At 45.4% G+C, this 13,051-nt stretch overlaps 1 protein-coding gene across 1 annotated transcript in view; it reads right to left on the minus strand.

Annotated features, from left to right (window-relative positions):
* Window positions 1-13,051, minus strand: part of FAM186A (family with sequence similarity 186 member A) — a gene marked incomplete at both ends in the record, with an annotated part of 71,160 nt that overhangs the window by 23,038 nt on the left and 35,071 nt on the right. The window contains 2 exons of the mRNA XM_079139893.1: window positions 4,716-10,779; window positions 11,020-12,114. Of these exons, the coding sequence (XP_078996019.1) occupies window positions 4,716-10,779; window positions 11,020-12,114 (7,159 nt within the window). The remainder of the gene's footprint in view (window positions 1-4,715; window positions 10,780-11,019; window positions 12,115-13,051) is intronic.

Consider the following 13,051-nt stretch of genomic DNA (forward strand, 5'->3'; position numbering starts at 1 on the left):
AAAGCATAGTTGTAAATCTTGAGCAACTTGCCCGTGGCCCATGCCCTTGTAAAATGAGGAAAATTTGCAAGTGCAGGGAAAACTGGCATGAAACTGTGCAGCTCCACCCTGGATCCCCCTTCAGTCTGGTCCCTGGTATAGCCCTTCTATAAATATTGAATCCCCAGCCCAAGTCAGGACAGCTTTTCCACTCTTGAAACAGTCTGCCTTCTTCCTTGAATGTTTATCTACCCTCCTAAATAAACCTCTCTCTATTCCTTTGTCTGACTCATGCTGAAATTCTTTACTGTCATTTATATCAAGAACCCCACTGGTCCTGAGTCGAGTTCCCCCTCTCTTCTGCAAACTCCTCAGATCCTTCTTTGGAGACATCTCTTCTCCCATGACAAAATGATAAGATATGTGCCTATGAAAGAATATGCAAGAGCTCCTGAAGGACTTATACACACACACAAAAAAAAACCTGAACAAAAAGGATGGTATACCATATTCTTGGATAGGAAGACTGTGTGAAATACCCAGGTTTTACTATTTTAACAAATAACCATACCTCAGTCACATTATTAGAGTTTGCCTGGTACATGGCGCTTGCCTATAATCCCATGTAAAATTTGTTTTCTATCAAAGTTAAACCTCTAATGCAACACACACATGTTTACTGTAACTTAAATTTCATGTGTATAAAGGAACCACCTTAAGTTAGGAAACTGTGTTCAGAATGGAGCCATTTATAAATCTCTTAACACTGTAACCCTTTTCCATGCCCTCCCCAACTTCAAATTAGCTAATGGCGTAGATTGTACCCCCCTGAACTCTTCCTATGAGAGTAAGGGGCAGTGCCTATTTAGGGATTAAAGCAGGCAGACCATCCGCCCAGGTGTTCTTGTTCACTGAATTCCCTCTTTGGGCACACCTTTTTTACAGAAAAACAGTTTTTTGCCTTGCCTACCCACTTCAGGCACGTGTTTGATTTCTTGTGGTATTTCTAACATTCCAGAGACTCAGGAGGCTGAGGCTGGAGAATTCCAAGCTTGAGGCCAGCCTTTACAACTTGGTGAAAGAAATCCTGTCTCAAAGTAAAACTGAAGAGGGCAGAGGATGTGGCTCAGTGGTAGAGAGGCTCTGGGTTTTTCAACCTGCAGGACGGCCAAAAAAAAAAAAAAAAAAAAGTTTACTTGTAGCTCAGCAGGGTGTGAGCTTCACTGTATTCTCTCAAGGACAAAGTCTAACAGGAGAGTCATCACCTGAAACATTTGAAAGTTACAACAGAAAAAAAGGAACCTCTAAAGGGTCCCAAACCAACAATGACACACCTGGCACAGAAATGACACATGAGAGTTCTGTTCACGTCTCATTGAGAAGTAGTATTGACAAATAGCACTAAAAACTACCACAAAATCTCAGCACCTTAAAAATAAAACTAATAACACAGAATGGAAGTGATTCATCAATAGGCAGATCAATAGAAAATAACAGAAAACCCATACATGGATCCAAATGATGAAAGAATTTATGACAAAAGTTCATTTAATGGGCTGGGGTCATAGCTCAGTGGTAGAGCACTTGCACAGCATGTCGGGGCACTGGGTTCAATTCTCAGTACTGCATATAAATAAATAAAGGTCCATCAACAACTAAAAAAATATTTTTAAAAAAGTGCATTTAAATCAAAAGGGGGAAATGTGAATTATTTTACAAATAGTAATCAGGCAACTGAGTAGCCATGAAAAAAAAAAGTGAAGTCCACATTCCATAACATAAAATTATGAACAAAGACTTAAGTGTGAAACCAAAGAGGAAAATAAAGCAAAACCCTAAAAAACGATCTTTAAAATACTGAAAGAAGGACTGGTGGAGTACCTCAGTGGTAGAGCACTTTCCAATCATGTGTGAAGCCCTAGGTTCAAACCCCAGCACTACAAAAAATAAATAAATAAATAATTTAAAAATTTAAAAATTTTATATATCTCAAACAGCTTTCTAAATAAAGCACAATGTACTATTATTAAAATATTAATATATTTAAACGCAAAAGTTAAATTTTCTACAAGCCAAGTTTACAAAAAGTAGAATCAAAATATAATTGGGTTGGAGGGGTTAGTGTTAGGGTTAGGGTTAGGTTTAGGGTGAGGATTAGGGAGGGTGGCAAGAACGGAAGAAGGAAGGACTGTAGAGAGGGAAAAGAGGGGTGGGAGGGGTGGGGGGAAGGGAAAAAAATAACAGAATGAATCAAACAACATTACCCTATGTAAATTTATGATTACACAAATGGTATGACTTTACTCCATGTACAAACAGAGAAACAACATGTATTCCATTTGTTTACAATAAAATAAATAAATAAATAAATAAATAAATAAATAAATAAATAAATATAAAATATGAGTGGAGGCTGGGATTGTAGCACAGTGGCACATGCCTGTAATCCCAGCAGCTTGAAAAACTGTGTCAGGAGAATCACGACTTGACAGCCAGCCTCAATAACTTAATGAGGCCCTAAGCAATTTAGCAAGACCCTGTCTCAAAATACAAAACAAAAAGGGTTGTGGGGGTGAGCTGGGGTTGTAGCTCAGTGTTAGAGTGCTTGCCTAACACATGTGAGGCACTGGGTTCAATCCTCAGCACCACACAAAAATAAATAAAATAAAGGTATTGTGTACATCCACAACTAAAAAAAGGGACTGTGGGGATGTAGCTCAGTGGTTAAGTGCCCCAGGTTCAATTCCTGATACAAAAAAAGAAAAGATTTTTTTTGTTAAGTTTTTTTCTTTTTTATCGTCAGTATTGGGGATCAAACCCAGGAACTGCATATGCTAGGCAAGTATGCTACCACTAAACATTCTCAACCCTGAATAAGCTATTTATATATCTTTAATAACTAAGTTATACAATATCTAATACCTAAGTTATGTCATGAAAAAAAAGTAATAACTTTAAAATATTTAAAAAGAGTAATAAAAGAGCTATATACACTATCCTACATATGCAGATAATATTTCTGGATGGGCATATACTAGTGGCCTGTGGGAAGAGCCCGATTGACAAGGAAGAGGGCTATTAAAGAGAATTTCAACTCTACAATTTGTATGTTTTCGAGTATTGTGCCATGTGAATGTTGGCTACTTATTTTTTAAATGTAAATATAACAAAAAAAAAAAGATATAAGGGAACAGGAGATGACCAGAAACATGTTATTTAAAATTCTCAAGTGCATGAAAGTGTTTAGATGTAAAATCAGGTTAAAAGCCTGGGGCTTGCTGGGCACCGTGGTGCATGCCTGTAATCCCAGCAACTCAGGAGGCTGAGGCAGAAGGATTGCTAGTTCAAAGCCAGCCTTAGCAAAAGCAAGGCCCTAAGCAACTTAGTGAGATCCTGTCTCTAAATAAAATGCAAATAGGGTTGGGGAATGTGGCTCAGTGGTTGAGTGCCCCTGAGTTCAATCCCTGGTACCCTCTTCCACCAAAAAAAAGCCTGGGACTACTCAGTGTGGAAAGAGAAAACTAAAGACAAGTATAGAAACATATTGTTTCAACAAATCTCGACTAATTTAAGTTTTGAAATTAAAAGTTCTGATTATAGGTTGAAGAAGTTTTCCTTTTGTACTTTGTTCCAATCCTTCAGTTTCCAAATGAATTTGTCTCCCTAAAATATAAATTTTAAGAGAACAGCGGACTTTGTTTTCTTCCCTGGGGTATCCCTAGCACCTAGAACAATGCTTGGCACATAATATATATTCAATAAATCTTTACTGAATAAATTATGTAAGCTGTTCATAAAATTAATGATAACCTTTTCTGATATTATGTTTTAATTTGGCATCCTATAATTTGAAATTAAAATTTTCTTCCTAAATAGTATGCTCAAACACAAATTTTGAGGATAGTAAGATAATTGTTACTTACCTTGATCCATTTCTGATATTTGCAATTAAAAAAAAAGACCAGCAGCAAAATTGCTTTAGCAACACCTCGTATAAAACCTGCCATTTCCTATTTTTAAAGTCATACATCTTCTGCTGAACTGAAGATGACAGAAATTCAGACTAACTGTCAAGCATCTCTAAAATTTTTAGGTTGATGTTTAAGAGATCATCCATGATAGCCACAAAATATATCTTAGAATCTCTACTAGAGATATAGATGGAATGGATCATGTTATGTATTTTTTTCATCTTTTCTCCTCCTCCTCCTCCTCCTCCTCCTCTCCACCCTTTTTATTTTTAGACAGGATCTTGTTAAGTTGTTGAGACTGGCCTGGAACTTGTGATCCTCCTGCCTCAGCCTGTTGAGCACTTGGGATTACAGGTGTGCACCACCATACCCAGCCCCAGCTCCTCACTCTCTCTCTCTCTCTCTCTCTCTCTATATATATATATATATATATATAAATAATTTCTTATTTCCTAAAAAATACATCTGTTGGGCCTGGGGTTGTGGCTTAGTGGTACAGCACTTGTCTAGCATATGTGAGGATCTGGGTTTGATTCTCAGTACTGCATATAAATAAAATAAAGACCTGTCAACAACTAAAAAATATATATTTTTTTTAAATACATCTGCTTTTGCTATCTTAAACAAGTTTCCATCCCACAGAACTTCTATAAGAGAATGCTTTAAAGCATATGATCTACAAACATGAATATATTTCTAGGCAACAAAAGGGAATGTTTAAAATCAGAACTATATCGGAAAACTGGATATAATAATTACATCTACCTGGCACGCTGGATCAGCCTATAGGCAACGTACTTGCGGAACAGGTATCCCAACCGAATATTGTTCATGTGAAGTGTCTCAATTATGAGATTCCTAGCTGTTGTATGTTGCTGCAAAGGGAGTCCAGAAGTTTTTGTGGCCTGATTTAATAGTATCAGGTTCTTCCTCTGAGCCTCCACATCAACAGTATACCTCTTTTCCTCAAGTTCTTGGGGAGAGGAAGGGGGCACTGTCATCTTTGGTTTCTTGATGCCTAAAACAGAAGTCAGCATCCAGGGCTTGTTTATAGGGGGGAATCGAGATTTCTGGTCCCATTCAGAAGGTAAGATCTGTGATATTTTGGGTAGATGAGTTATTAGAGATGGTAGTGATGTTTGAGGCTTCATGAGACGGGGAAGGGCCTGCCCATCAATAGAAGGGGATTGCGATACTGGCATCCTGTAATTGGTGAGATAGGACTGAAATGTTTCAAATGGTTCCATGGCAGAAGTATCTTGGAGAATCTTGCTTTTTTCAGAAATGTCAGAGACCTCTGATATTTGGGAATTCTTAGTGATGAAAGGAGCTTGAGGTACCTTGGAATGTGGAGAACTTGGATGAACCAAAGCTGGTTTAGATTTCAGGGAAGAAATAATTGCCGATCTTTTCTGAGCAACAGAAGAGAACAAAACTCCCTGGGGCTTTTCAGGAACTGGGGGAGGCAAGCGTGTGGAGGGATGTCTAGGAGTGGGAGGGATCCATAGTGGTGAAACTTGCCCAGGAATGATCCATGGTGCCAGTTGCTGCCCAAAGGGAGAAGGGGTCTGCAGATAGGGAGATGGCTCAGGCTTGGCAGGAGGCTGGAATGCCTGGGGCTGTTCAAATAAGCCAAGTCTAGATTCCTGAAGCTCCCTGGGGGTGGAAGAGGCTTCAGGAACCAAGGGCTTCCCAGGTGACAGAGGATCTCGGAGTCTAGGAATCTGTCCAAAGGTGGATGGGAGTCTAGATATAAGAGGTCGCCTAGGGGTGACAGGGGCCTGTGATATCAAAGGTGGCCGGGGAGTCAGAAGGCCCCTAGATATGAAGAACTGCCTAGAACTAAGGGCCTCCATTTTAAGGGGCTGCCCTGGAGTGGGAGGAACCCCAGATACTGGGGGCTGCCCTTGAGTGGGAGGAACCCCAGATACTGGGAGCTGCCCAGGAGTGAGAAGGATCTCTGGTGCAGCAGATTGTGAAGGAATGGATTGACCTTTACCTATCCGGATCTTTCTAGAGGTAGGAAGGATCAGTGGTGCCAGGAGCTTCCCTGGGCCAGAAGGAATATGCATTCCTCGGCCCTTCCCAGGAGCAGATGATGTCAGTGACTGCCAAGGGCTTGGAGATAGTCTTGATGGAATGGATTGTTTCATGGGGAAAGAAGCCTTCAATTCATGAAATGGTCTAAGAGTGGAAGGAGCCAGCATGGCAAGCTTCTCCGGGGTGAGAGGAGTGCCAAGTGCCTGAGCCAGCTGATGGGAGGGAGTGGCCCTCAATGCAAGGAACTGCTCCAGGCTAATAATATTTGATACCCCTTGAAACTTTTCTGGAGTGACAGAAACCCCCAATTTCCTTGCCTGTTCTTCAGTAAGAGGGGCTTCTAATGTCTGTGCTAGCTCATGGGTGTGGGCGATGCCTACTGCCTGAGCTTCTCCATGGATAAGTGTGATGCCTAAACTGTGGGTTTTCTCTGGAGTAACAGATACCTGCACTTGTTCTGGAGGAAGAAGTCTCTGCAAAGACTGAGTCTGACCAGAAGGAAGAGGGGGCAACAATGCCTGAACCTGCTCAGGAGTGAGGATAGCATGCAAAACCTGGGCCAATTGAGGAGAGAGAGTGATGACTGGAGCCTGGGCCTGCTGAAGGTTAAGACTAATCCCCAGGTCCTGTGCCTGCTGAGGGGTGAGAGTGATCCCCTGTGCCTGGGCCTGCTGAGGGGTGAGAGTGATCCCCTGTGCCTGGGCCTGCTGAGGGGTGAGAGTGATCCCCTGTGCCTGGGCCTGCTGAGGGGTGAGAGTGATCCCCTGTGTCTGGGCCTCCTGGGGGGTGAGAGTGATCCCCTGTGCCTGGGCCTGCTGGGGGGTGAGAGTGATCCCCTGTGCCTGGGCCTGCTGAGGGGTGAGAGTGATCCCCTGTGCCTGGGCCTGCTGAGGGGTGAGAGTGATCCCCTGTGCCTGGGCCTGCTGAGGGGTGAGAGTGATCCCCTGTGTCTGGGCCTCCTGGGGGGTGAGAGTGATCCCCTGTGCCTGGGCCTGCTGAGGGGTGAGAGTGATCCCCTGTGTCTGGGCCTCCTGGGGGGTGAGAGTGATCCCCTGTGCCTGGGCCTCCTGGGGGGTGAGAGTGATCCCCTGTGCCTGGGCCTGCTGGGGGGTGAGAGTGATCCCCTGTGTCTGGGCCTCCTGGGGGGTGAGAGTGATCCCCTGTGCCTGGGCCTGCTGAGGGGTGAGAGTGATCCCCTGTGCCTGGGCCTGCTGAGGGGTGAGAGTGATCCCCAGGTCCTGGGCCTGCTGAGGAGTGAGAGTGATCCCCAGGTCCTGGGCCTGCTGGGGGATGAGAGTGATCCCTAAGTCATGGGCCTGCTGGGGGGTGACAGTGATCCCCAGTACCTGGGACTGCTGAGGAGTGAGAGTGATCCCCAGGTCCTGAGCCTGCTGAGGCATGAGAGTGATCCCCTGTGCCTGGGCCTGTTGAGGGCTGAGAGTGATCCCCAGGTCCTGGGCCTGCTGAGGGGTGAGAGTGATCCCCAGGTCCTGGGCCTGCTGAGGGGTGAGAGTGATCCCCAAGTCATGGGCCTGCTGGGGGGTGACAGTGATCCCCTGTGCCTGGGCCTGCTGGGGGATGAGAGTGATCCCCAGGTCCTGGGCCTGCTGAGGGGTGAGAGTGATCCCCTGTGCCTGGGCCTGCTGGGGGGTGAGAGTGATCCCCAGGTCCTGGGCCTGCTGAGGAGTGAAAGTGGTCCCCTGGGCCTGGGCCTGCTGAGGGGTGAGAATGCTCCCCAGTACCTGGGACTGCTGAGGGGTGAGAGTGATCCCCAAGTCATGGGCCTGCTGGGGGGTGACAGTGATCCCCTGTGCCTGGGCCTGCTGGGGGATGAGAGTGATCCCCAGGTCCTGGGCCTGCTGAGGGGTGAGAGTGATCCCCAGGTCCTGAGCCTGCTGAGGCATGAGAGTGATCCCCTGTGCCTGGGCCTGCTGGGGGGTGAGAGTGATCCCCAGGTCATGGGCCTGCTGGGGGGTGAGAGTGATCCCCTGTGCCTGGGCCTGCTGAGGAGTGAAAGTGGTCCCCTGGGCCTGGGCCTGCTGAGGGGTGAGAATGCTCCCCAGTACCTGGGACTGCTGAGGGGTGAGAGTGATCCCCAGGTCCTGGGCCTGCTGAGGGATGAGAGTGATCCCTTGTGCCTCTGTCTGCTGAGGGGTGAGAGTGATCCCCAGGTCCTGGGCCTGCTGAGGGGTAAGAGTGATCCCCAGATCCTGGGCCTGCTGGGGGATGAGAGTGATCCCCTGTGCCTGGGCCTGCTGAGGGGTGAGAGTGATCCCCAGGTCCTGGGCCTGGTGGGGGGTGAGAGTGATCCCCAGGTCCTGGGCCTGGTGGTGGCTGAGAGTGATCCCCAGGTCCTGGGACTGCTGAGGAGTGAGAGTGATCCCTTGTGCCTCTGCCTGCTGAGGGGTGAGAGTGATCCCCAAGTCCTGGGCCTGCTGAGGGGTGAGAGTGATCCCCAGGTCATGGGCCTGCTGAGGGGTGAGAGTGATCCCCACGTCCTGGGCCTGCTGAGGGGTAAGAGTGATCCCCAGGTCGTGGGCCTGCTGAAGGGTGAGAGTGATCTCCAGGTCCTGGGCCTGCTGAGGGGTGAATGTGAGCCCTTGTGCCTCTGCCTGCTGAGGGTTGAGAGTGATCCCCAGGTCCTGGGTCTGCTGAGGAGTGAGAGTGAGCCCTTGTGCCTCTGTCTGCTGAGGGGTGAGAGTGATCCCCTGTGCCTGGGCCTGCTGAGGGGTGAGAGTGATTCCCAGGTACTGGGCCTGTTGAGGGGTGAAAGTGATCTCCAGGTCCTGGGCCTGCTGAGGCGTGAGAGTGATCCCCAGGTCCTGGGCCTGCTGAGGAGTAAGAATGATCCCTTGTGCTTCTGCCTGCTGAGGAGTGAGAGTGATCCCCAGGTCCTGGGCCTGCTGGTGGGTGAGAGTGATCCCTAGGTGTTGGGCCTGCTGAGAAGTAAGAGTGATCCCTTGTGCCTTTGCCTGCTGAGGGGTGAGAGTGAACCCCAGGTCGTGGACCTGTTGAGAAGTAAGAGTGATCCCTTGTGCCTCTGCCTGCTGAGGGGTGAGAGTGATCCCCAGGTCGTGGGCCTGCTGAGGGGTGAGAGTGATCCCCAGGTCCTGGGCCTGCTGGGGGGTGAGAGTGATACCCAGGTCGTGGGCCTGCTGAGGAGTGATCTCTTGTGCCTCTGCCTGCTGAGGGGTGAGAAGGATCCCCAGGTCCTGGGCCTGCTGAGGAGTAAGAGTGATCCCTTGTGCTTCTGCCTGCTGAGGGGTGAGAGTGATCCCCAGGTCGTGGGCCTGCTGAGCGGTGAGAAGGATCCCCAGGTCCTGGGCCTGCTGGGGGGTGAGAGTGATACCCAGGTCGTGGGCCTGCTGAGGAGTGATCTCTTGTGCCTCTGCCTGCTGAGGGGTGAAAAGGATCCCCAGGTCCTGGGCCTGCTGAGGAGTAAGAGTGATCCCTTGTGCCTCTGCCTGCTGAGGGGTGAGAGTGATCCCCAGGTCCTGGGCCTGCTCGGGAGTCAGAGTGATCCCCAGCTCCTGGGCCTGCTGAGGGGTGAGAGTGATCCCCTGTGCCTCTGCCTGCTGAGGGGTGAGAGTGATCCCCAGGTCCTGGGCCTGCTCAGGAGTCAGAGTGATCCCCAGGTCCTGGGCCTGCTCGGGAGTCAGAGTGGTGTACTCTGTGAGAGACACATCAGAAGCAGGAAGGGTGCTGGTTAGAGAAGATCGTCTGGAGGTGGGAGGAGTGATTGGTATAGGACTCTCGTCTTCAGGAAGACTCTCTAATGTCTCAAGATTCCTTTCGATCTTTTGTTCTCCGTATAGCTGGGATTCATATTTCAATGTCTTCCTCTTCCTTGGAGATGATGTCACCGGACTTTGGGTGACCATTTGTATTAGCTCTACAGATTTTTTCTTCTCTATCTTATCCTTTTCTTTGTTCTGCCTCTGCCTTTTGAAGTCTTCTGTCCCTCTGCTCTGCCTCTTGTCTTTCTCCCCTGTAATTGCCAGCTCCTGAAGTCCTTCTTCCTTCTGAATCTGCCACATTGTCTCTTCACTCTTCTCCAAGGGCACCTCTCGTTCTTTCATCATTTGCTTCCATAGTTCCAACTGCTGCTGCCTTATTTGCTGCTGCTCTTCTTTCTCCCTTTTCCTTTGATTTTCCTTCCCATCTTGCTCAATCCACTTTTGAGTCCTCTGTTTTTGCCGGTCCTTCCATACCTCTTCTTCCTGCCCCCGTTTCGGTTTCTGTGGCTCATGCATGCCAGGTATTTTTTCTTGATCTTCTGGCAAATAATCCTTCTGCTTCTTTTTTCCCTTCTCCTTGTGGTCTTCCCCTTCCACAACTGTTGGAACATACCTTTCTCTTTCTAATTCAGTCACAATCATTTGTATTAAATTGTTAATTAATGGGTCTGTGCTCTCATTTTCGAGAATTGAGCTAATTTCAGATTTTGCACTAGTGGATTTTGACTTCTGAAAATGTGACTCTGGCATAAATGAGACAACTTTTTTTTGTTTCGAAGATTTATCTTCAACTTGTCCTTCATTTTTTATATTTTTGTATTTCCTCAAGATTTTAGTCACAGTTTCAGCCACTTTTTGGAAATATTCCTCTGTCTTTGACTTTATAATTCCTAACTTTTCAACTTCTTCTTTTTTTAATAACTTTTCCTCCTTTAGCGCACTCTCTTTACCAAAAGGCTTTCCTGTATTATCAATTTTCTCTTTTAGGAAAGCCAGTATGGCTTTTTGAAATAATTCTAGGTTACCTTGTTCTCTCTTGCCATCTGGACTTCCTAAATCCTCTTTAGTGGTCTTTGAGTGTGATTTAACAAGTTGTTGAGGCTGGGTTTGTTCTATAAAGGATAACACTTCTTTCTCTTCGATTGTTCCTTCTTTGCTTGTGCTCCTTACCGGAAAGATTTGGGGTTTCTTTTCTTCTGTTTCAACTTTCTGTGGCTCAGAGGTGAAATCATCCTCTGCTGCCTCTGTTGATCTACTCATTTTGCTTTTGATCTCTTTGCCCACTGACTCACTAGAGGAGTCTGATTTAATCTCTGAGGAAGTCGAGGCTTTTTCAAGTACTTGTTCAGGTTTGACCTTTCTGACTTGCTCCAACGTACTCCTTGTTCCACTTTTGCCATCTGGGCTCTTGGTTTCAATAGAAGAGACATGTTGACTTTTTGGTTCAATGGATGGCTTTGATTTGCCTTGAGAAAAGGATTTTCTTTCTTTTCTCTTCTTTTCCAGTGCTTGTAGCTCAAATTGTTGACCAGGTTTGTCCTTTGAGACTTTCTGTTCACCTTTACCATCACTCAGATTTGATTCAGAGACCTCATGTGAATGTGGGTCTTTTGTGTGCCTTCTTTTCTGTGATCGATGCTGGTCAGTTTGAACTTTAGGATGGTCATCATCTTTCTCTGGTGATATATCATCTCCAGTAGTATCTTTATCAGGCTGTTCAGTTAGCTCTGGGGTTTCTTCAACTTGGGCTGTAAATGAAAGAGGTGCATCCCACTTTATCCCAGCACCTTTTATTCCTTTTCTTTGGGATTCACCTAAAATATTTTCAAATTCTTTGCTTAAAATACTGTCCATGGTGTCCTCCATGTCACCAGCTTTAGTCATGGATGACTGTGGAGAAAGTTCAGATAATACTTCTAAGGTTGAAGATGTGGGCAATGCTGTAGGTAGTTGTTCTCCTTTAATAATTTTGGATTGAATAAGTTGTTCAAATTTTTCTTCTACATCTTTAAGTCTCTGCTGAAGCATTTCATTTTGTTCACTGAGACCATGTATTATTTTGTTAGAGAGTTCTTTATCTGCTTCTCTTATTTCATCTACATACAAATTGCCAGTTGGGAAGTCAGTAGCCTTTAAATCGTCACTTAGCATACCCAAGGCTTTAGAAAGGTTGAATATTGTTGATGATATATATTTAATAGCATTGTTTTCCAACTTATTGAACATTGTTGAGCCTGCGAGTTCCTGAAGCATATCCTGAATTTCTGAAACCTTTGTATTTGTTGAATATTGATCGCTAATCATCTGATCTGGTCTTAAGGCATGGGCTGTCGCAGGTCTCTTTACAACTCTTTCTTTCCAAGGTTTCCATAAAGTACTTCTAGATTCTAGAAGAAAAAAACATAAAACAAAGCAATGAAATTGCATTTCTTCTTTTATGTTGTGCTCTATTAATGTTTAAGCTTAAAGAATTTAGCCTAAATTAATGGGCAATGATAGGATAAATATTCCTCAAAAAATTTTAGCTCTAAAATAAGCAGTATTATTTCAGAAAGGATAATTTTTCCCCACAATCACCTAGAAATTGTACTTCCAGGGTTTGGGATATTAATTCAGTTGTGACAGCAACTGACTTTCAGTTACAACTTTGGAATTAGATAAAATATAAGCTGAAGTCAGGCACAGCGGCACATGCCTGTAATCCCAGAGGCTCAAGGAGGCTGAGGCAGGAGGATTGCAAGTTCAGAGCCAGCCTCAGCAAAAGCAAGGCACTAAGCAACTCAGTGAGACCCTATCTCTAAATAAAATACAAAATAGAGCTGGGAATGTGGCTCAGTGGTTGAGTGCCCCTCAGTTCAATCCCTGGTTGACAAAAAAAAAAAAAAAAAAAAAAAAAAAAAAAATATATATATATATATATATATATCTTGAAACTGTCTTCTGGCTTTCTTATGCTTCTTTCTTTCTTTCTTTCTTTCTTTCTTTCTTTCTTTCTTTCTTTCCTTCTTTCATTTATTTTTTGGCAGTATGGGGAGATTAAAGCTAGCTCTATTACTGAGCTATATACCCCCAACTCAGGGGTGAGAGTGATCCCTTTTGTTTGAACTTGTAATCCTCTTGCATTCAACAAACAACATGTATCCCATTTGTTTACAATAAAAAAATAAAAATAAATAAATAAATAAATAAAAATCCTCTTGCATTCAGCCTCCCAAGTTGCTGGTATTCCAGGAATATAGCACCTCACCAGGCAGAAGTAGCAGCAAGTTCTGTTGTTACAGGACTGGGGCCTTCTGGGAAACTGAAGCAAATGAAGTCCCCCCC

Source organism: Sciurus vulgaris (assembly GCF_902686455.1).
Source record: "Sciurus vulgaris genome assembly, chromosome: 5".
In the NCBI taxonomy this organism is placed as follows: domain Eukaryota; kingdom Metazoa; phylum Chordata; class Mammalia; order Rodentia; family Sciuridae; genus Sciurus; species Sciurus vulgaris.